At 42.6% G+C, this 24,426-nt stretch overlaps 2 gene segments (V, D, J or C); both read left to right on the top strand.

The window, feature by feature from the left end:
- LOC115078816 overlaps positions 1-24,426 on the top strand; it is a 199,134-nt gene that overhangs the window by 77,874 nt on the left and 96,834 nt on the right.
- LOC115078498 lies at positions 2,258-20,879 on the top strand. The segment is given in 8 exon segments: positions 2,258-2,422; positions 3,412-3,502; positions 4,078-4,380; positions 8,163-8,498; positions 9,357-9,677; positions 11,215-11,544; positions 19,859-19,983; positions 20,871-20,879. Coding segments are annotated over 8 exon segments (1,680 nt in total).

Below are 24,426 nucleotides of genomic sequence, written 5' to 3'. Positions count from 1 at the left end.
GAGTGAGGTGCATTGGCAGAGCTGTGTGTGAGGGTCTCAGTACTGGAATAGCAGGGGGTGCTGCAGGGCAGGAGTGAGGTGCATTGGCAGAGCTGTGTGTGAGGGTCTCAGTACTGGAATAGCAGGGGGTGCTGCAGGGCAGGAGTGAAGTGCATGGGCAGTGCTGTGTGTGAGGGTCTCAGTACTGGAATAGCAGGGGGTGCTGCAGGGCAGGAGTGAGGTGCATTGGCAGAGCTGTGTGTGAGGGTCTCAGTACTGGAATAGCAGGGGGTGCTGCAGGGCAGGAGTGAAGGGTACTGGCAGAGCTGTGTGTGAGGGTCTCAGAACTGGAATATCAGGGGGTGATGCAGAGAAGGAGTGAAGTGCATTGGCAGAGCTGTGTATGTAAAAGGTCCTCGGTACTGGAATGGTACTGGGAGCTGCATGGCAGAAGCGAGGTGCATTGGCAGAGCTGTGTGTTGAGTTTCCATTACTGGAAAAGCAAGGGATGCTGCAGGGCAGGATAGAGATGCATTGGCAAAGCTTCATGTGGGGGGTCTCCGTACTGGAATAGGGGGTGCTGCAGGGCAGGAGTGAGGTGCATTAGCAGAGCTGTATGTGAGGGTCTCAGTATTGGAATAGCAGAGGGTGCTGCGGGGTAGGCGTGAGGTGCATTGGCAGAGCTGTGTGTGAGGTTCTCAGTACTGGAATAGCAGGAGGTGCTGCAGGGCAGAAGTGAGGTGCACTGGCAGAGCTGTGTGTGAGGGTCTCAGTACCGGAATAGCAGGGGGTGCTGCGGGGTAGGCGTGAGGTGCATTGGCAGAGCTGTGTGTGAGGTTCTCAGTACTGGAATAGCAGGAGGTGCTGCAGGGCAGAAGTGAGGTGCACTGGCAGAGCTGTGTGTGAGGGTCTCAGTACTGGAATAGCAGGGGGTGCTGCGGGGTAGGCGTGAGGTGCATTGGCAGAGCTGTGTGTGAGGTTCTCAGTACTGGAATAGCAGGAGGTGCTGCAGGGCAGAAGTGAGGTGCACTGGCAGAGCTGTGTGTGAGGGTCTCAGTACTGGAATAGCAGGGGGTGCTGCAGGGCAGGAGTGAGGTGCATTGGCAGAGCTGTGTGTGAGGGTCTCAGTACTGGAATAGCAGGGGGTGTTGCAGGGCAGGAGTGAGGTGCATTGGCAGAGCTGTGTGTGAGGGTCTCAGTACTGGAGTAGCAGGGGGTGCTGCAGGGCAGGAGTGAGGTGCATTGGCAGAGCTGTGTGTGAGGGTCTCAGTACTGGAATAGCAGCAGGTGCTGCAGGGCAGGAGTGAGGTGCATTGGTAGAGCTGTATGTGAGGGTCTCAGTACTGGAATACCAGGGGTTGTTGCAGGGCAGGAGTGAGTTGCATTGGCAGAGCTGTATGTGAGGGTCTTGGTATTGGAATAGCAGGAGGTGCTGCAGGGCAGGAGTGAGGAGCATTGGCAGAGCTGTGTGTGAGGATCTCAGTACTGGAGTGGCAGGAGATGCTGCAGGGCAGGAGTGAGGAGCATTATTGCCAGGCAGGTTTCAGATGCACTCGCAGATCTATGAAAATCTCAATATGGGAATAACAGGGTGCTGTAAAGCAGGATAAGGAGCTGTGATGGTCTGATTACTGGACTAGCAGGGGGTGCTGCTGGTCAGGATGGAAGTTCACTGGGAGATCTGAGCAGGCTTTTAGTACTGGATTGGCAGTGGCACTGCAGAGAAGAAGTGAGCTGCATTGGCAGAGCTGTGGTATGCTGCAGGTCAGGATGGAGGTGCATTGGGAAGGTTGAGAAGGGTTCACAGCCCTGGAATGGCAGGGTTGCTGCACAGCAGGAGTGAGTTGCATCAGCTGCCTTATGCAAGGGTCTGGGATGTGCCATATTAGCCAGTGTATGCCTTCAGCAGACCTGCTGTAGATTTCAGCTATTTTAATATTTAGAAAATCAAATAGCTTTCTTCCAGCTCTGTGTGCATGGAGTCTACCTCAATGTGCTTACAATTAAAAATACCTTAACACATACGCAGTAACATCCTAAACATATCCATCTCCCAATTTCCACCTTCCCCAGCCCAAATTCTCCTAATTATCACCCAGCCAAATTAAAACCTGTTTCAGGCTGGCTCATACTGAATAGCCCTGCTCCAATGCACTGAGCAAAACTAAGTCATCTGAATGCCAGTGCAAACAAACAACCCTCTAAAATCTTATGGTAGTTGGAAGGATTCCTCTTTTCCCATAGATCAAAACGGAGCACACCAGGGACAACTAGCGAAATGCAGCCTGATGAGTTGCAGTTAAATGTACCTTCCCCAAAGGAAGTGTCTGCGAGAAAAGCTGCCGAGAGGAGCCGGCACAAATACCCAGTCACTGCCGCTGTCAAAGGCGATGAAATGGTGAACGTTTACCCTCTGCGCCACCCAGGAGCCTGTGACAAACAGGTTGGATAGCTGTGGCCTTCCTGTGCCAGCATTTCACCCAGCAGCAGGGCTCGGGATCAGCTGCAGCCTTTCCAGAGAGAATCCTGGGCTAAGCAGAGGAATGCACCCTCCTCATCATCACCGGGGGAGCGGCTGAGAGTCCCTAACACCCACAACTCTCATCACCGGGGGAGCGGATGAGAGTCCCTAACAGCCACAACTCTCATCACCGGGGGAGCGGATGAGAGTCCCTAACACCCACCTCATCATCACCGGGGGAGCGGCTGAGAGTCCCTAACACCCACCTCATCATCACCGGGGGAGCGGATGAGAGTCCCTAACACCCACCTCATCATCACCGGGGGAGCGGATGAGAGTCCCTAACACCCACAACTCTCATCACCGGGGGAGCGGATGAGAGTCCCTAACACCCACAACTCTCATCACCGGGGGAGCGGATGAGAGTCCCTAGCACACACAACTCTCATCACCGGGGGGAGTGGATGAGAGTCCCTAACACCCACAACTCTCATCACGGGGGGGTGGATGAGAGTCCCTAACACCCACCTCATCATCACCGGGGGAGTGGATGAGAGTCCCTAACACCCACAACTCTCATCACCGGGGGAGCGGATGAGAGTCCCTAACACCCACAACTCTCATCACCGGGGGAGTGGATGAGAGTCCCTAAGTCTCTAGCACAGAGCATGGCCCAAAGCTGAGGAATGTGTCAGAGAGGACAAAAGGAACTCTACAGAGGAAATCTGTCTTTTCGTATTCAGGACAGCATCTAACTTCACCCCAGACTACAAACTCTCTCTTTAAGGGTTAAAGTGAGCAGGGCCTCCCTCTCTGACCAATCTGTAAGGACTCAGATTTCCTGGGACTGGATTTGAGGTCACTTTGCAAACCTCTGCACTGGTGCTGCTTGATGACAAGAGGCCACACCGTTGCTATTTATGCATTTAAGTGTGGGATTCACTGCAGGCTGCAGCTCTGTGCTTATGTAGCCCATAATCGATAAAACCCTGAATACAAGCAAAGTGCAACTGCTGGTTATACGGTGTAGGACAGAGATTGGGGCAGTTAAGGGTCAGGAAGGTACGTGAAGGTCTTTGAGAGTGTGTGAGAGTGTGAGTGTGTGTGTGTGTGTGTGTGTGTGTGTGTGTGTTACAGCGGGTGCATAGTTAATGTGCTTGAGACTCGATGGGTATGTGTGTGTGTGTGTGTGTGGGTGTGTGAGTGAGTGAGTGTGTGTGTGTGTGTGTGAGTGTGGTGTGTGTGTGTGAGTGAGTGTGTGTGTGTGTGTGTGTTACAGCGGGTGCATAGTTAATGTGCTTGAGACTCGATGGGTATGTATGTGTGTGTGCAGCTACGTCTGTCAGTATTAGGGTGGTCACAATGCTCGTGTGTGTGTCGCAATGTGTTAGTGTGTGTATTTCTGAGTTTGTTACAGTGTGTGTGGTATAGTAGTAGTGAGTGTATGTCTCAGTGTATAAAGGTGTGGGTGTGCGTGTGTGAAGAAAACTGTTTTTGGTCATTACAGTGTATGTCCAGTACCGGAGAGTTGAGGAATCTGTCTGTGTGCATGTGAGTGTGCGAGTCTCTATGTGTATTTGTGTGTCAGTGTAGCAGGTATAAATGACAACCTGTGTGTCCTGACTTTTTTCTTGCAGCCCCACTCACTGCCCCCTCGGTGTTCCCGCTCATCCCCTGCTGCACGGAGGTGGACTACAGCAGAGAGGTCACCATTGGCTGCCTGGTGACCGGATACCTGCCGGACACGGCCGAGGTGACATGGAATTCGGGTACCATAAGCAGCGGGTTCAAGACTTTCCCATCAGTGTTAGACTCCAAGAGTGGCCTGTACACCAGCAGCAGCCAGCTGACCGTCTCAGGCTCGGCCTGGAGGAACAGCTCCTACCAGTGCAACGTCCTCCATGAGAAGACCGGGGTGAAGCAGAACAGGACACTACAAGGTTAGAAAAAAACCTCCCCCAATTTCTCGGTCTACACTTCTCTCCCCTTCTCTGGTTTCCTTTTCTGTCTCTCCCTCATGATATCTCCTTGCCTACACCTTTGCTTTTCCATCTTTGTGTGTGTCTCTCTCTCTCTCTCTCTCTCCACTCTTTCTTTCTTTACAAAATTAATTTGTTATCCCAAATTCCATGAGAATTGATGGTGATTCAGGTTTTACGTTTCAAGAGTGGGAATGGTGAGAAGAAGTTTCTGTTTGAAATAAGCTTTCTAAGTTTCTACAGATATGGAAACATCTGTGGGGGGGAGGGTGTCATTTTCTCTCCTTGTGCCTGAGTTTTAATCCCAGGCTTTGTCACTGACCCTGGGGGGAGTCACTGCCGCAGATTACACTTCTGTAATAATCAGAGTCTTTCTTCTCTCTTCATCCCCTTTGGTACTGTGGTGCAGTTTAAGTAGCAGAAACTGGGCACACGTGCCAAGGAAACAGAGGATGCTAGCAGATAAGCTTCCTACGGTCCAGTCACGCTTCCCCTTTGTGCCCATCTCCTGTGATCTCACAGCTCTTGCTCCATCTGTGGTCTTCTCCCTGCCCCACCTCTCCCTCCACTAATGTTCCCTCAAGTCCATCCTAAGCGTGCATGAATTCTTCCACTGTTTTGGCCCCTACCACCTCTACTATTCCTTTTGTCCACCACCCTCTCATTGATAAAGCATCTTCTCACATCCTTTTAGCTTCCTCTAGCTTCTTATGATGACCTCTTGTACTTGAGCTTCTCATTCTATGGAAAATCTTTCTTCTGGTTTCTTTGTCAAACCTACCAGCCACTAGAAGATTTGTGTCCTATTTCGCCCTTCCCTTTTATTGTTCTAGAGAGTACATCCTTAGCGCCTTCAGTCGTTCTAACTAAGGCCTTCTAACAAAGGCTATGCAGCATTCTGGTGGCCACTGTGAACTGTTTCCACCTTATCAATGGTCCCCAGAAACGAACACTACTCAAAGTGAGGTCTCACTGAAGACCCATATGACTTCCCTTTTTCTATCTGTCAAACCTCTTTTTGCACCCAAGTATGATATTCGCTGTCCCACTCTGACCAACAACCTTGAGGTCATGAGAAATGATGATCATTACTTCTTCCCCTCCAAAATGGTATTATTTTTTTTTTGCATTAAAGCATAGTTATCAAACCCTTGACTATTCTCCCAATTGTTTTAAAATCACCTTTTATCTTATCTATTCTTTTGGCATGTCTACCCTACTGCATAATTTCGTATCATCCTAAAACAGGCATATATTAACTTCAAGTTCTTATAAAGACATTGAAGAGGACTGGATTATGTACTGGTCACTGTGGTATTGGCTGATCATTTTACCCTCTCCAGGGTGGACCCCATTGATCCCCACTCTCCAAATTCTGCTGCTCAACCTTCTCACCCAGCTGATAATTTTTTTCTGCCAATTCCCAGACTGGCTAGCTTGCTCACCAGTCTTCTCTGTGGAATGATGTTGAAGGCATAACTTAAATTCTGAAAGGCCACATCTACTGAACACCCACTGACCTAGTCACCTCATCAAAGATTTCAATCAAATTTGTTTGGTAAGATCTCCCAATGTGAAGCCATGTTAACTAGAATCCTGTAACCTCCGAACATCAAAGTACTGTTCTTTTCTTTGTTTCAGTACTGTTTCTATTACTTTGTCTACAAATACTATTAAACTAACGGGTCTGTAGTTTTCCTCATTGTTCCCACCCTAGTAGAGCAGTGCTACATCTGTTCTTCTCTGGTGTCCTAGAACCTCTTCTCTAGTGCCGGGATCCTCTCCTTTTTCAAGTGATATGTTGAACAAAGTTGTGACGAGTACAGCCAGTATATAGTAGTCAAGACTTCCTATATTTCCATCAGTATCTGGAATAAGAACATAAGACTTGCCCTATTGGGTCAGACCAAGGGTCCATCAAGCCCAGTATCAAGTTTCCATCAGTGGCCAAGCCAGGTCACAAGTACTTGGCAGGATCCCAAGGGATAGATAGATTCCAAGCTGCTTATCCCAAGAATAAGAAATTGATATGTGAGATGTTCAATTAGTTTATACTGGTATCATCATAACCTATATGATCACACTATAGCGGGCAAAGGCCTCAAACTAGTGCATTACAGGATTTGTTATAATCACATACTAGTGGGTGTCATGTGAACAATTTTTTAGATTTTACTTGCATATAAAAACAATCAAAAAATGCACAATATATGCACCCCATCACAATCATCTTTCTACCCCATCAGATCCCATAGCCTTGTCTTCTTTCACTTTTGCTGATACCTTGTATATTACCTATATAGCAAATGTTAATATGTGCAACTCAAAGTGCCTATGGCCTTGCTTTTTTGTCCATCGTCCTTCTCTGCTACTGTGATTAAATGCATCCATATATTTCTGTAAAATACACTGGCATCCATATATTTCTGTAAAATACACTGGCACATTGGATTTTCAGAAGGCGTTTGACAAAGTTCCTCATGAGAGGCTTCTAGGAAAAGTAAAAAGTCATGGGATAGGTGGCGATGTCCTTTCGTGGATTGCAAACTGGCTAAAAGACAGGAAACAGAGAGTAGGATTAAATGGGCAATTTTCTCAGTGGAAGGGAGTGGACAGTGGAGTGCCTCAGGGCTCTGTATTGGGACCCTTACTGTTCAATATATTTATAAATGATCTGGAAAGAAATACGACGAGTGAGATAATCAAATTTGCAGATGACACGAAATTGTTCAGAGTAGTTAAATCACAAGCAGATTGTGATAAATTGCAGGAAGACCTTGTGAGACTGGAAAATTGGGCATCCAAATGGCAGATGAAATTTAATGTGGATAAGTGCAAGGTGATGCATATAGGGAAAAATAACCCATGCTCTAATTACACGATGTTGGTTTCCATATTAGGTGCTACAACCCAAGAAAGAGATCTAGGTGTCATAGTGGATAACACATTGAAATCGTCGGTTCAGTGTGCTGCGGCAGTCAAAAAAGCAAACAGAATGTTGGGAATTATTAGAAAAGGAATGATGAATAAAACGGAAAATGTCATAATGCCTCTATATCGCTCCATGGTGAGACTGCACCTTGAATACTGTGTACAATTCTGGTCGCCGCATCTCAAAAAAGATATAATTGCGATGGAGAAGGTACAGAGAAGGGCTACCAAAATGATAAGGGGAATGGAACAACTCCCCTATGAGGAAAGACTAAAGAGGTTAGGACTTTTCAGCTTGGAGAAGAGACGACTGAGGGGGGATATGATAGAGGTGTTTAAAATCATGAGAGGTCTAGAACGGGTAGATGTGAATCGGTTATTTACTCTTTCGGATAGTAGAAAGACTAGGGGACACTCCATGAAGTTAGCATGGGGCACATTTAAAACTAATCGGAGAAAGTTCTTTTTCACTCAACGCACAATTAAACTTTGGAATTTGTTGCCAGAGGATGTGGTTAGTGCAGTTAGTGTAGCTGTGTTTAAAAAAGGATTGGATAAGTTCTTGGAGGAGAAGTCCATTACCTGCTATTAAGTTCACTTAGAGAATAGCCACTGCCATTAGCAATGTTTACATGGAATAGACTTAGTTTTTGGGTACTTGCCAGGTTCTTATGGCCTGGATTGGCCACTGTTGGAAACAGGATGCTGGGCTCGATGGACCCTTGGTCTGACCCAGTATGGCATTTTCTTATGTTCTTATGCACAAAAACAAACTGTTGTTCTTACTCCTCATTCTCTTTTCTCCTCTTCAGTCGTCCCTTGCACAGCTCCTGTGGTGAAGGCACTGCTCGAATCCCCCTGTGAGGACTCTCACTCCAGAGACACCAGCAATACCACCATGGAGCTGGTGTGCCAGATCACCCGCTTCTTCCCAGAAACCATCCAAACCCGTTGGCTCGTGAATGGGAAGGAGGCCAAGCTCCCAGCCTCTTCCCTTGCCCCATGGAAGGATAAAGATGGTTATTTCAGTACCACCAGTCACCTGAGGGTTCCCAAGGGGCAGTGGAACCAAGGGTCCATCTACTCATGTATTGTTGAGCACCCCACGACAAATTTCACAATCCAGGTCAATGTCAGCAAATGTTCAGGTAATAAAACAATGCACGAGGGCAATTGTGGGGATTTGCAATGAATGCATTCATATCGGTAAGGGTGGCTCTGCTAATATAACATTCCCAATTTTTATTTTAATTGGGTACATTTTTACTGTAAAACAAATTTAAGGGATTGTGCCAGGGGAACAGTTTTTGGGAAAATGTTCCCTTCTGGCTAGGAGGAGGGAGCTGTTACCTAGAGGGGGAGGCAATGGGCTTCACCACTGCCAAATAGAACAGAACCTTCTATTACCCATACACAGACCCAGGCACCGTAACACAAACTCTAACATCCCTCTCCTTCTACCAAGCACACGCACAAACTCTAACATCCCTCTCCTTCTACCAAGCACACGCACAAACTCTAACATCCCTCTCCTTCTACCAAGCACACGCACAAACTCTGACATCCCTCTCCTTCTACCAAGCACACGCACAAACTCTAACATCCCTCTCCTTCTACCAAGCACACGCACAAACTCTAACATCCCTCTCCTTCTACCAAGCACACGCACAAACTCTAACATCCCTCTCCTTCTACCAAGCACACGCACAAACTCTGACATCCCTCTCCTTCTACCAAGCACACGCACAAACTCTGACATCCCTCCCACCCCAGCACACAATCCTTTCATATGTCATTCCACCCCAAACTCACAAGGAAATCTTGATACACCTTCCAATCCCAAAACATATAAAGCCATCATTTTCTGCCATCACCCCCAAAACACGTAAACCCTGACACCCACTTCCACCCCAAGCACAAATGATGCCCAGAATAAGGTATGACAACAGTTTTGAAAAAAGGCAAGAGTCAATTATGATTTGTCTTTCCTATGCCTTGTTTTCCAGAAAACTGTGATGAGGACTTGCAGGTGTATGTCTTGCCCCCGACCTTTGAGGACCTCTTCCTGGAGCACACCGCCAAGCTCATCTGCCTAATCACTAACATAAGGAACACAGAGAACTTTGAGATCACATGGACAAGAGGAAAGGGGGGCAAGCTGGACCCAGTGACCTCCGACTTCCAGCTCCATGACAATGGGACTTACAGTACCTCCAGTGTCGTCAGCATCTGCACTGAGGATTGGAATAGTGGCGAGAAGATCACCTGCATCGTTAAGTACCAGGAAAAACCCACACCCGTTGAAGCAGTCATCTACAAGGATACAGGTATAGTCATATTAAGTCACACAAGTCATTGCAGTCTGGCAATCTGAGTGCCCAGCTAAACTACTTCTAAGTACAAAGATACTCTGGCTGACTTTGAATGGGCAGTCTTTTGGGACGAAATGCTGGAGCTCTGTTTTTGAGCCACTGGATGTCTCTGCTAAGTCTTAGTTGAGCAAACTAGAAAGGGCTGCATGGAGTCTGAGGTTAAGACCTGCAAACCCCATCCATGAGGAACTCAACACTTACAATTGGCAACAATATCTGTTGAGCTCTTCAGGAGCACCAGTGAGAGAGTCCTAAACTCTTGTTAGTTAAGTAAGTTTTCTGCATGTTGAACTGATTACCTGGAGATTCTGACTCTGGAATAGAGCTGATATAAGTAAGATCAATTGGACTTAATATATGGCAACCTGGAACAGAAAACTTGCAAGGAATTGCATTTATGTTGCTATCTGCTATATGTAAGCCAGGACATTATTATTATTCTAAATAAAGCCAAGCTTGAAATGTACAATCTTGAGGCTTGCATTATCAGAAGCTCAAAACTTGACAGTTATTATTGGTAGACCAGCAGTTATTATAATCAGAGGGATTTTTATAACCATTACTATTATGTAATTTCATATAATCAAAGAAAGTTCAATCAACATACACTAACATGTAGAGAAACATGCAAGATGTAGAAATTTGGCCTTCAACTCCTAAATATCATAATGGGATAGTTGAGCAGCTAACAATATCTGACAGTGAGCACTGAGTTTTCTGGAATCTTTCCAGTGTCCTTCCATTCAGATTACCCAATTCCATTACCAGCTAGGAAAGCTTTCCCATTAGTCTAAAACTCAGAAACCATGAAATGGATAGGAAGTAACATAGTTGGTTTCTAAAGTAATAAGAAGTGATGAAAAGTTCATTGTATTCACCCTTCTTCGTCTGCCTTTGTCAGTTCCCTAGAGTTAATCCTGACGAAGGCAAAAAATTAATAAATTGAAAAAGTTGAAGCACCTGGCTTCAAAACAAACCAACACACCCGCTAATGTTTTTGTTGTTCAAGAACACATCCAAATTCCACTTAAATATGCACATAGATGCAGCAAGGATAACTTCTTCTGGAAACATCTTCCACACCTTCACCACCTTCAATGTAAAACAGGTCCTTCTGCTGGGGACAATGACATAAACTGAAATACGAGGCAATGACAAGGTCTGTTAATGACAGGAGGTGAAATTCTTAATTAGGAAATTAATTAGAAGTGAAATGGATAGTCACAAAATTAAGAAAATGAAGACACGTAATTATAAAGCAAACAAGAAAAAATAAGATGGATAATTATGAAATTAATGACACAAACTATATTACTAACACAACTAAGAACAGGAAGTGGCATATATAATGAATCTACTGACAGGAAGTGATCCATATTTATGCAATGCAGTATCATGGTGCTATAGAGAATAAAATAATGTATTTGGATAAAGGTTATGATGCCTCCATTAGATTCTCTTATTAACTAATTGATGTCTGTTCCTTATCTAGAGGTCCTTTCCCATCAGCCCTCAGTTTACCTCCTCCCTCCCAGCATAGATGAACTTTCCCTCCAAGAAGAAGCATCCCTCACCTGCCTAATGCAAGATTTTAGCCCCAAGGATATCTTTGTCAAGTGGCTGCAGGAGGGGAAGGAGATCAGTAAAGACGATTATGTCACAATGGAGCCTATCATATCCCAGGGAAAGGATTCCTACTTCCTGTACAGCAAGTTGTCCATTAAAACATCTGACTGGAACAATGGAAAGCACTATACATGCGTGGTCGGTCATGAAGCACTGCCTTTGAACATCGTCCAAAAGAGCATCGACAAATTTACCGGTAAACCCACCTCAATCAATGTGTCTCTTGTTATGTCTGAATTGGCCAACAACTGCTATTGAGGACTGAGCTTCAGGGAGTACAGTTGCCCCTATGTTCAATCTTCAAATACAAAACTCATCTTCTAGACCTTGATGTAATTTTGCAGGATGTGAAAGAAACGGGTTTTGATGACTGAAGTGTTTGTGTATATATAGAGTATATATATTATAGCCTGAAATAAACTTCCTCTGCATGTTGAAATAATATCCATTTCCTCAGCAGCATTAAGCAGGCTCACTGAAATGACCTTGTACAAGGCCATGCAGAAGCTACATACAAGCATTAAAAGAATGTGCTCATGTTTGCCTGGTGATGGTACATTTCAAAGAGAGATGCTATTCCCCACTACAGAAGCACAAGGAGGCAGTCCAAAAAGGGAAAATAATTGCATAACAGTTTTGATTCTAAGCCTACACATCTGTTCTGGAAACACTTAACTCTTAATTTACACATGCACAGGGAGGAAAAGGGCAAGTTATGTTCAGTTTAGGAAGAAGAGGAACGTCATAATGTATTCTGTTAATCAGCAGTCACCAGAAGTGAAGCCACCATTTATGTAAGAGGCTGGTTGTTGCTGTGTCTTTGACATGGAAGTTACAAGGGCAAAGGAAAAGGCCCCTGGTTCTGCAAGCTGTACAGCAGACTCAAGGTGTTGTCCTAATTACATGGAATACAAGTTCTGTACTAGATTTAAGGATGGGAACTACATTGTTTTTTATTTTATCTTTATAAGTAAATCTCCTGAATGCAAATCAACAGCTAGGAAACGTAAAATGCTAAACAATAAAGAGGAAAAAACAGGGAATACATATCAAAACCTGTACCAGAAGTCCACAACCAGGGGAATCCCCACCAAAATTCTTGGGGAATATCATATTACAAAGAAAAATAGAAAGTACGTACGTCAGGGCTAGCAAGATCAGCATCACGACCTGGTAGACCAGCAGTTATTATAATCAGAGGGATTTTTATAACCATTAATATTATGTAATCTTTAGTTGACAAGAACACTGCTAACTGAGAAGCATCAAAGAAGACATATTTATTCATTCGATACTTCACTATACATTTACATGGGTATTTAAGGAAACAAATGATCTCCAATTTGCAATACTGCAGGCCTCATCAAAATAAACCGCTTAGATCTTTTCTGAGGCTTCAGGAAACATCCTGACATTACAATTCAAAAAAGTAGCATTTTTCAACTTTAGAAACATATGCAATAACAGTTTCTATCATTGTCTAACTCTTAGATGCGGCTAAGTTTGACTTGCATTCTCTGGTTATTTAAATTATAATTCCATGAGAAAATTCTACATATAGGGAATAAAGAGCTGTAATGCTCTCTATCCTCATGACAACTCCATGGAGCAGCTACAGTCTATGAGGTGGCTTCAAGATGGCATCATCATGCCAAGGCCAAGGGGGCTGAGGGTTAGAAAGTCCTGTCTCATCGAAAGTGAAAGTTAGTCAAATTCATTTCAGCCTGCTTATATAATATTTAGAGCAATAATAATTAATTTGTAAATTAATTAATAACATTTCAAACCTCTAATTCTGTGTTACGTGCTAAATATTCTCCCTCTCAACCTGACGAAGAAAAGTGCAGATCTGATTTGTATCACCAGAACACTGCATGGTCATGGGACCTCAGCTATCCAATCAACATTCATGTCAATGGCACACACATGGACCTCAGTATCCAATCAACATTCATGTCAATGGCACACACATGGGACCTCAGCTATCCAATCAACACTCATGTCAATGGCACACACATGGGACCTCAGCTATCCAATCAACACTCATGTCAATGGCACACACATGGGACCTCAGCTATCCAATCAACATTCATGTCAATGGCACACACATGGACCTCAGTATCCAATCAACATTCATGTCAATGGCACACACATGGGACCTCAGCTATCCAATCAACACTCATGTCAATGGCACACACATGGGACCTCAGCTATCCAATCAACATTCATGTCAATGGCACACACATGTCTCTGCGCTCTTACCTGAAGGAAGGAAAGGAAGACATAAAAATGAAAATATTCAAAATCTTCAATTTCACATTAATTTATTTGTATAAAATAACATACCACTCACACATGTGCAGGAGTACTAGACTGGGTTCATTAGAGCATGCCCCAGGGATATTGTGAAGCTAAAAATTATATCAACTGGAAATAATAATTTCTGAGGACATGAAGGATGCCGGTCAGTCTAATACAAAAACAGGGAAGGATACAAAACTGATGAAGAGCTTGTAACACAATCCTTATACGAAAGAGGTGAATAAACATGTGGATAAAGGTGAACCTGTAGATATAGTGTATTTGGATTTTCAGAAGGTGTTTGATAAAGTCCCTCATGAGAGGCTTCTAGGGAAAGTAAAAAGTCATGGGATAGGTGGCGATGTCCTTTTGTGGATTGCAAACTGGCTAAAAGACAGGAAACAGAGAATAGGATTAAGTGGACAATTTTCTCAGTGGAAGGGAGTGGGCAGTGGAGTGCCTCAGGGATCTGTATTGGGATGTTTTCAATATATATATAAATCATCTGGAAAGGAATACGACGAGTGAGGTTATCAAATTTGCAGATGATACAAAATTATTCAGAGTAGTTAAATCACAAGCGGTTTGTGATAAATTGCAGGAGGACCTTGTGAGATTGGAAGATTGAGCATCCAAATGGCAGATGAAATTTAATGTGGACAAGTGGAAGGTGATGCATATAGGGAAAAATAACCCTTGCTGTAGTTACACGATGTTAGGTTCCATATTAGGAGCTACCATCCAAGAAAGAGATATAGGCGTCATAGTAGATAACACATTGAAATCATTGGTTCAGTGTGCTGTGGCAGTCAAAAAAGCAAACAGAATGTTGGGAATTATTAGAAAGGGAATGGTGAATAAAATGGAAAATGTCATAATGCCTCTGTATCGCTCCATGGTGAGACCGCACCTTGAATACTGTGTACAATTCTGGTCGCCGCATCTCAAAAAAGATATAGATGCGATGGAGAAGGTACAGAGAAGGGCAACCAAAATGATAAAGGGAATGGAACAGCTCCCCTATGAGGAAAGACTAAAGAGGTTAGGACTTTTCAGCTTGGAGAAGAGACGGCTGAGGGGGTATATGATAGAGGTCTTTAAGATCATGAGAGGTCTAGAACAGGTAGATGTGAATCGGTTATTTAGTCTTTCAGATAGTAGAAAGACTAGGGGGCATTCCATGAAGTTAGCATGGGGCACATTTAAAACTAATTGGAGAAAATTATTTTCACTCAATGCACAATTAAGCTCTGGAATTTGTTGCCAGAGGATGTGGTTAGTGCAGTTAGTGTAGATGGGTTTAAAAAAGGTTTGGATAAGTTCTTGGAGGAGAAGTCCATTAATGGCTATTAATTAATTTGACTTAGGGAATAGCCACTGCTATTAATTGCATCAGTAGCATGGGATCTTCTTAGTTTTTGGGTACTTGCCAGGTTCTTGTGGCCTGGTTTGGCCTCTGTTGGAAACAGGATGCTGGGCTTGATGGACCCTTGGTCTGACCCTATGGCATGTTCTTATGTCCATATGTACAGACTTAAGGTACTTAAAATACAGAGAAAATAAGGAGTAAGGGGAGTATGATAAATACACATTCAAATATCTGGCTGGCTTCCAGACATTACCAGATGGAAATATTTCCCAGTGAAGAAGAAAACTCAGAAACAGAACCATGATGTGAAGCTGGAAGAAGGAAGCTCATAGGAAGTGAGAGCAAATATCTTTTTCCCTGGGGGGGGGGGGTCTGCAATAATCTATCAGAAAGGAGGGCAGTGAGAAAAGTTCAAAGCAAAATTAGGAGGGAGGCGGCAAGGTCGAGGGAAGGAGATTACTAGATAACGAGTTGGGTCTGCAGGGCCTCGGTAACAGGAACAACTAGGCAGACTGATTGGGCCAAGTGAACCTTCTCTTCTAGTTTCCACTATAAGCACACAAAACGTGAAAGGAAACAACACGGCTTGACATTTCTGCATGCTGCTATCACAGGACCATTTCTGATGCTTTTCTTAATTTTCTCCGATTAAAAAAAAAAAAACTAACTAACTAAATTTCAGCCTCCGTCAGTATAGCACATGAATGTGGTATTGTAAAAGTCCTTCCATTAGCCAAGCCAATTCCAGATTCAATCTGGGAGCTTCTAAGCCCCAGCAAGAATGAAATCTCCTAATTAGTGATTACTGAACGGAAGAGTTTCATCCCAGGTCCTACTCACACACAAAGTTGCCATCTCAATGGAAGCCAATTCTGCAAAGTAACAATTTTGGAACACGACTCACACAAGGGATTTCATGAGCATTCTGTTCCTGGGGACAGAATTTCCAGTCTTCCAAACAAAGAAGTCCATTAAACAAAGTTCCTTTAAGTCTACAATGTTCATTCTTAGAAGAAGTAGCTGAGGTAGCCAGTAAATATAAGAACATAAGAACATGCCATGCTGGGTCAGACCAAGGGTCCATCAAGCCCAGCATCCTGTTTCCAACAGAGGCCAAACCAGGCCACAAGAACCTGGCAAGTACCCAAACACTAAGAAGATCCCATGCTACTGATGCAATTAGTAGCAGTGGCTATTCCCTAAGTAAACTTGATTAATAGCCATTAATGGACTTCTCCTCCAAGAACTTATCCAAACCTTTTTTGAACCCAGCCACACGAACTGCACTAACCACATCTTCTGGCAACAAATTCCAGAGCTTTATTGTGCATTGAGGGAAAAAGAATTTTCTCTGATTAGTCTTAAATGTGCTACTTGCTAACTTCATGTAATGCCCTCTAGTCCTTCTATTATTCGAAAGTGTAAATAACCGAGTCACATCTACTCGTTCAAGACCTCTCATGATCTTAAAGACCTCTATCATATTCCCCCTCAGCCGTCTTTTCTCCAAGCTGAACAGCCGTAACCTCTTCAGCCTTTCCTCATAGGGGAGCTGTTCCATCCCCCTTATCATTTTGGTTGCCCTTCTCTGTACCTTCTCCATTGCAACTATATCTTTTTTGAGATGTGGCGACAAGAATTGTACACAGTATTCAAGGTGTGGTCTCACCATGGAGTGGTACAGAGGCATTATGACATTTTCCGTTTTATTAACCATTCCCTTTCTAATAATTCCTAACATTCTGTTGCTTTTTTGACTGCTGCAGCACACTGAGCCGACGATTTTAAAGTATTATCCACTAGGATGCCTAGATCTTTTTCCTGGGTCATAGCTCCTAATATAGGACCTAACATTGTGTAACTACAGCAAGGGTTATTTTTCCCTATATGCAACACCTTGCACTTGTCCACATTAAATTTCATCTGCCATTTGGATGCCCAGTCTTCCAGTCTTGCAAGGTCCTCCTGTAATGTATCACAGTCTGCTTATGATTTAACTACTCTGAATAATTTTGTATCATCCGCAAATTTGATAATCTCACTCGTCGTATTCCTTTCCAGATCATTTATATATATATTGAAAAGCACCTGTCCAAGTACAGATCCCTAAGGCACTCCACTGTTTACCCTTTTCCATTGGGAAAATTGACCATTTAATCATACTCTCTCTTTCCTGTCTTTTAGCCAGTTTGTAATCCACGAAAGGACATCGCCTCCTATTCCATGACTTTTTAGTTTTCTTAGAAGCCTCTCATGAGGGACTTTGTCAAACGCCTTCTGAAAATCCAAATACACTATATCTACTGGTTCACTTTTATCCACATGTTTATTAATCCCTTCAAAAAAATGAAGCAGATTTGTTAGGCAAGACTTCCCTTGGGTAAATCCGTGTTGACTATGTTCCATTAAATCATGTCTTTATATATGCTCTACACTTTTGATCTTGAGAATAGTTTCCACTATTTTTCCCGGCACTGAAGTTACGCTCACTGGTCTATAGTTACCCGGATCACCCCTGGAGCCTTTTTTAAATATTGGGGTTACATTGGCCACCCTCCAGTCTTCAGGTACAATGGATGATTTTAATGATAGGTTACAAATTTTAACTAATAGATCAGAAATTTCATTTTTTAATTCCTTCAGTACCCTAGGATGCATACCATCCGGTCAGGTGATTTGCTACTCTTTAGTTTGTCAATCTGGCCTACTACATCTTCCAGGTTCACAGTGATTTCGTTCAGTTCATCTGACTCATCACCCCTGAAAACCATCTTCAGTTCATCTGACTCATCACCCCTGAAAACCATCTTCAGTTCATCTGACTCATCACCCCTGAAAACCATCTCCAGAACTGGTATCTCCCCAACATCTCATTAGTAAACACGGAAGCAAATAATTCATTTAGTTTTTCTGCAATGGCCTTATCTTTCCTAAGAGCCCCTTTAACCCCTCCGTCATCTAATGGTCCAACCGACTCCCTCACAAATTTCATTTCCACATAGTCAAAGATGTTCTCCCATCTTTCCTCAGCCTCATTCCAAATTTCTCAGATATCTGTTGGTAATTCTATCAGTCATCTATCCTGTTCTTATTAAATTATCAGTACCTGAGAGCATACCAAATATTTTAAAATTATTTTCCAAAAATTGCTTCAGTTCTAACAGTAGATAATTCTAGAGACTCATCCCTTGCATATTGAAAAATGTTATCATTCATTTTTAAGTAGTTATGAAGAATCAGCATCATCCAATGTTCTCTGGTTCTTAATAGTCATAGAAATAATCATTTGTAAAGCCCTTTTAGACATTTATATAGTGTTTATTGTACTCTACTGCTTTAATATGCTGTAATGTTTCATGAAATATTTGGGTACCTGCCAGGTACTTGTAAACTGGATTGGCCACCATTAGAAACAGGAAGCTGGTCCGACCCAGAATGGCAATTTCTTATGTTCATATTTTCTAAAAGAAATGGAGAAAACTATTTACACAATCAATGCGTGGCTGGAAAAACACTGGGGGGCGGATTTTAAAAGGGTTATGCACGTATGTCCCGGGGCTTTGTGAAAGGGGCGGGGTGGGGGTGGGACCGAGGCCTCGGGCACAATGGCCGTGCCGGGGGATCGTGCGCCGGCAGCCAGGCTGCACACGCAAGTTACTCCGATTTCGGAGCGGCCTCGGAGAGAACGGGGAAAGCCATCGGAGCTCCCCTAGGGCTCAGCACGCGCAAGGTGGACAAGTGTGCACCCCCTTGTGCACACCGACCCCAGATTTTATAACATGCACATTTAAAGTCAACCATACTTGGAATATGGCATCCAATTTATTTTACGTTCTTTCTGTACAGACATTTTTTAAATTGATAGAATCCAGAGAAGAGTAGGAAGAGTCCATGACAGGACTCAAGAATTTGTCCCATCCTCAATACCTTGAAAGAGTCAAAATGTTTCTGCTAGAAGAGCAGAAACTAAATTGAGAATACTACCAAAAATAAAACTAGTGAGAAGAAAACCAACAAAACAGTTGAGTAAGAATGATACTTTTATAAGTTTTGAGATGCCAGTATGCAAGAATATGAAGGAAGAGAAAAAGCTGGCATCTCGAAACATTTATTAGTCCAGTAATAATACAAATTTCTACCCAGAAACTCAGTTCTCTTTCAATAAGAAAATGAGGAACAGGGATGAACATGGGGATGTGTGGGCAGTAGAATCTAATTACTGGACTCCATGGGTTTTCTTAATGCACAGCAAGATCATTCAAGAGATGAATCTCCAAGATGGATAAATGCCTTTCTTAAGTATGATTTGGATATAAAACTTGTATTTATCACATCTAAATAAAAAAAGTAATTTCCCCAAAGAACTCATTTGACACTGGTGGAGCAAATGTACCAATGTATGGTCCAAGGGCGAGATAATATTGGTCCTATTCCCTAGAGATGTGTATTTTCCCTGGAGTTATTTTTCAAAGAGACAAGATATCTGTCTCCATTCTTATCCCATCTGAGCCTAATCACTGTATTATTGTATGATAGAGTTTTCTTGTTTTCTGCATATACTGATTGAAGAACTTAGATGATTATTTCAGTGGGGAGCAGGAAATAGCCAGGGCTGGATTTAAAATTATGACATCCATAGGCAATGGACCAAGGGTAAGAGTGGTTTCACCACTAGAAGTCAGAGAGAAGTAGGGTGATTCCTAGTTTTTTAGTGGCTTCAGGATTTGGCATCCTAGCTACTGCCTAATCCTAAATCCAGCCCTGTTAATGGCCAGCATTTCCAGGATAAAAGAAAGACTGATAATTAATGGTGCTGTCGCTTTCTTTCCATCTCTTTTAGTCTCCATATGTGACTGGGTAGACAGCTCAGAAGGAGAGGAAGGGAATGCCCTGGCCACAGCCTGCACATTCATGGTACTTTTCCTCCTGAGTCTCTTCTACGGTGCCACAGTTACTCTCTATAAGGTAACTGCTCTGTTCCTCGGGCCAAACTGATCTCATTCTAAAGAGGGCAAACGAATCATTTTTGGGCACATTCAGGACAGGTCTTATCCAACTTTCAGTGAGCCTGAAATGCATTCTCTTAGTGTTCCAGACATAAAAGACAATTGGAAGAGGAATCTCAAATCATTCTGTGTTCAATCATGTGTTTTGGCGGTGATTTGGTGCTCTAAACCTACACAAATTCCATCTAAACTTCCCATGAGAGAATACAAACTGGGCTGACTCAGTGGCTCAGTAGCATGAGACGTACACGTCCATGTGGATGGTCCCTGATGCAATTCTGATAGCACAGAGTTAAATTTAAAGGCCGGAGGTTACAGAGAAAAAGGGGGCAAGAGAAAGGGAGAGAGTTGACCAAATGAGAGGGACCAGAAGAGAGAAAGAGTTAAGGACAGCTCAGACCTCAGGAGAAGGGAGAGAGAGCATGAGAAGACCTGGAGAAAGCACGACAAATAATGAGAGGAGAAAGAATTATCTTTCCTTTCAGGTGAAAGTAATGGTCTCTTTTCAAGAGGCCTTTGGAATAGGTAATAACACCAAATCAGATTAAGATTTAACTTTACCATATTTGATGTGATTTTTAAGTTGGGATAATGGGTTTTTGCTGTTAGCTTGTTATTTATTTCTGCTGTATTTTATGTTTGGATGATTATTAGCTGCTAAGAGCTAGATTTTAGGTTTGGCCTGTTAAAAGTTCTCAGAGTCAATCAATAAATTAAATGATTACTGGAACTGGCAACTTCTTATCATTAACTTCTCTAGCACCTAGAACATTAGATAGAGTGAGCAAAATCTCATCCATCCTGTGATTTAAGCTTTCATGTTTACATTCTTATTCTTATTCCCAGGTAAAGTGAAGGTCCTGCCAGTCTAAGCCTTCTACTTCAATGGAATGATGCTCACCTCTTTGAAAAGCACCTTTTCTCTCCTTAAGTTTCAAATCACCCCAGGAATTCAACCTCACAACCATTTTCCATCAGAGAATCCAGACCAAATGAAAGTAAACCTGGATTCTTCACACCATAGATTTTTTCCAGGCACGGAAATGCAGACTTGGACTTCCAACATTCATCATTTGGATTTCAGTTCATGTTCTGTACATGCTTTGCTTCAATGTTCCTGGGAGGAGCAGGATTCTCCTCTCTGACACTTCTCTACTGTTGCCTCTCTGCTAAACGATTAGAGCAACATTTCCAAAGGTAGTGACCTAAACTGATAAAGCAGAATATAACTGCTTTTGATAGTAAGTGCTGAAAAATAATTTCATTTACATTTTATTTCACTAAAACTGTAAGACTTTTTTCTCATTCCCAGTCCATGTATACCAAAATGCCTTTCAGAATATGCTTTGAAGATGGACAACCTACTTAGATATAGAGAAGGTCCTAATGCCTCCCACTTCCTGTTATTACTTTTAACTACCAATGTCACTTCCTGTTATCTGTGGTAGCTAGGCATGTCACTTCATGTGATGCGATAGGAAACTATTATTGGCCCTACCTACTAAGCTTTTTATTCCATAGACACAGAATAAGAGGAAAACCTTTGGTGCATACAGATGGCCTTGTAGTGATTGTCATTTACTATAACTAACTACAAAACTCCCGTGTCATTCTATAACAAGGACTGGGGTAAATTTGACTCTGACTTGCTCATTTCTACAACATAAGGAAATTCCAGGTAAAAATCTTATCTATAGGAAATAACAGGATGCAAGGTGATGTCTGTCCACAAAATGGCGACATCAGACCACCAATTTCAGAATATTCCTGTAGAAAAGGCTATTTCATTTAAGGACATAGTAAATCTAAGCCAGGATTGTCCAGCCCTAACTAAAAATGAGCAAAAGAAGATAAGATGATCTAACACCCTTCTATCCTAAGTTGAAGGACAGAGTAATTCTCATAATTAGCTTGATTTTATTGTGTCCTGTAGTGGATGTAATGATAGTGGTTTTTGCCTTGTAGTCTGGTTAACACAAATACAATTAAGAAAAATAATGACATATTGTCCAGATATTTTCTCTCACATGTGTAACTACTTGCTCTTGCATTCTTTCTAAACCTAACCAAAAATCAGCATATGACTTATTGATGTCAATGTAAAATAAAAGCAAATCATATAACTATTGTTTCAGAAAATAAGCAGAACACTAGTGCTAAATCACTATAAAAAGGATTTGTAAATACTGTGCAATTCATATTATGTCTATATTTCCTTTATTGCTATTGTTTGCTTAACGATTGTGCTATTCAGTGATGTATAATAGTTTAATCTGAAGGACATTAAAAATACAAGATGTGTTTTGTCTGATCACTCATGTTTTCTTAAAATGCTACACATCTTACAAATTCTGCAGGGGCATGCAAGCAAAGCTTACATTTCCAAAGGTTCGGTCTGTTCTTACAGCTTTCTCCACTCTTCAGTTCAGAGCTGCCCCTTGTGATTCTGAGCCCCTCACATCAGATTATGTGCATCTGGTGTTTGCCACTTATTCTCTCAGTTATTACAATCATGTGATGTGTGTCTGTGTGAGAACTATGGATCAATCAAGGCCTAACTGCTAAATACATACTCAGCTAGAGTAGTCAGACTCGGGCTAAGTAATTCCATTACTTTCCACACACACACACACACACACACACACACACACACACACACACACACCCTGGATTCAGAGGACTCACATTAACACCTGTTGGATGAAAAAGTTTCCTAATCTATGTTTATATTGGTATCAGCATTATTCAGACAAATATCTATTTCTTATTGGGTACATAAATGTATTATGCACTGGCCCCCTTAGCACTTGCTACTACAATATTTGCAAGACAGGCTAATTCCATTCACTCATTGCTCACGCTGTGCAGCTGGTCAGATGACCCTCATCAGGAATACCTAAGCCCCATCTCAGCTTTATTTCACCTGAAGTTTAGCTGACTCAGAAGTCTGACCAATTTGAAATCTTTAGCAGGGTATGCTTCCAGGCTGCCAGGATCCTCTGCAGTAGGTCTCAGTACCTTAACTGTCATCAGTTGCAATTTCCATACTGGTAGTTGCATATGTGGTTGGCTGATCTGATTTTTGGGGGATGCCTGGCTCATCAAAGTTTATGGTCAAGCTCTCATTGACTGTTCAGTATCAGGCCCAATTTGCTCATCATGGCCTGCTTAACAAAAGTTCACAGTTTTCTCCATCTGCAGTTATTTGGGTGCCTCTCCCCTGTGTGAAGACTTATGGTCTCAGGTCCTTGCTTGTCAGTATCTCACATTGGCAGTGCATAGCCTGCTTTATCATATTTTGTAAAACTTAGATGTACCACATATCTCCCCTCAGCACCTGTGCTATAAAGGGTAACAAAAAACAAATATGTGTACTGTGCACTTTCAAAAATCTATTCCATTTCTATCTAAAAAAAAAAAAAAAAATACTATCTGGTGTTGGATTGACATCCAGATAGCATATTCTGCTGAACCAATATCACATCAGAGAGCTACTATGGTCTGATAAAATTGCATTAATACAGTCTTTATCATTACTACATGAGAATTTAAATAGTAGCAGCTACAAGCAAGTAACTAACTAGGTATTAACTAATTAGTTTTAGGGCTTACAGGACAGGTCGAGGGATCTGAGTCAACTAGTGATTTGTGTGCCTGAGCTTGAGACCAACATGGAGATGGCAACTGACCCAGAATCCTCTGCTATCTTAGCCTTTCTGGTTATGTGAACTTTAAATGCCCTACTGAGCCTGACCTGGAGGAATTCCAAGGTCACCTAGACAGCAGTTGAAGCTGGCGACAATTTGTGATGTCTAATTATAGGGTCACAAGAGCAGAAGGCAATGGTCAGAACCTCAGGCTAAAATGTCATTACAGGGTCATCTGTAACAGGGGCATCTGTAAACACAGCACACAGCCTAAGATATAACGATTACCCTGAGCAGCATGATTTTAACAGAACAAAGGATTATCTAAAGAGTGATGGTAAATGGGCCCCAACTTGGAGAACTGGTCAGGATAGTTTAGGGATAATGTATCATGCTGTTGACATGACAACCTATGTAAATGATACTCCAGATGGTCACGCAACTTAAGAATTTCTGACCTAGTACTGTATTGTATTTTACCTATAAGAGAAGGATCAGTTCATGTATACGAGATGCTGGTGATCAGTGTGTCCGAGAGATAGCATCCAGTATTTCCCAAGAATACTTATATTGCTCAATAAAAAAAATTATACTTTCTACAAAATCTAAGTATTCTTGTCTTGTGCCCATGGAGAAGTGCCATAAGCATGTTTGGCACATAACACTAGGGGGCAAACAGGATGAAGAAACAGAGGGGTCTTGAAGAGCACGTTTTAAAATCTGACTACATATGCACATAAAAGCTGTTAAAGTCC

The sequence above is a fragment of the Rhinatrema bivittatum genome, chromosome 16 (assembly GCF_901001135.1).
Source record: "Rhinatrema bivittatum chromosome 16, aRhiBiv1.1, whole genome shotgun sequence".
In the NCBI taxonomy this organism is placed as follows: Eukaryota; Metazoa; Chordata; class Amphibia; order Gymnophiona; family Rhinatrematidae; genus Rhinatrema; species Rhinatrema bivittatum.
The sequence above is the reverse complement of the archived record's forward strand: the minus strand, read 5'-3'. Positions and strand labels throughout refer to the sequence as shown.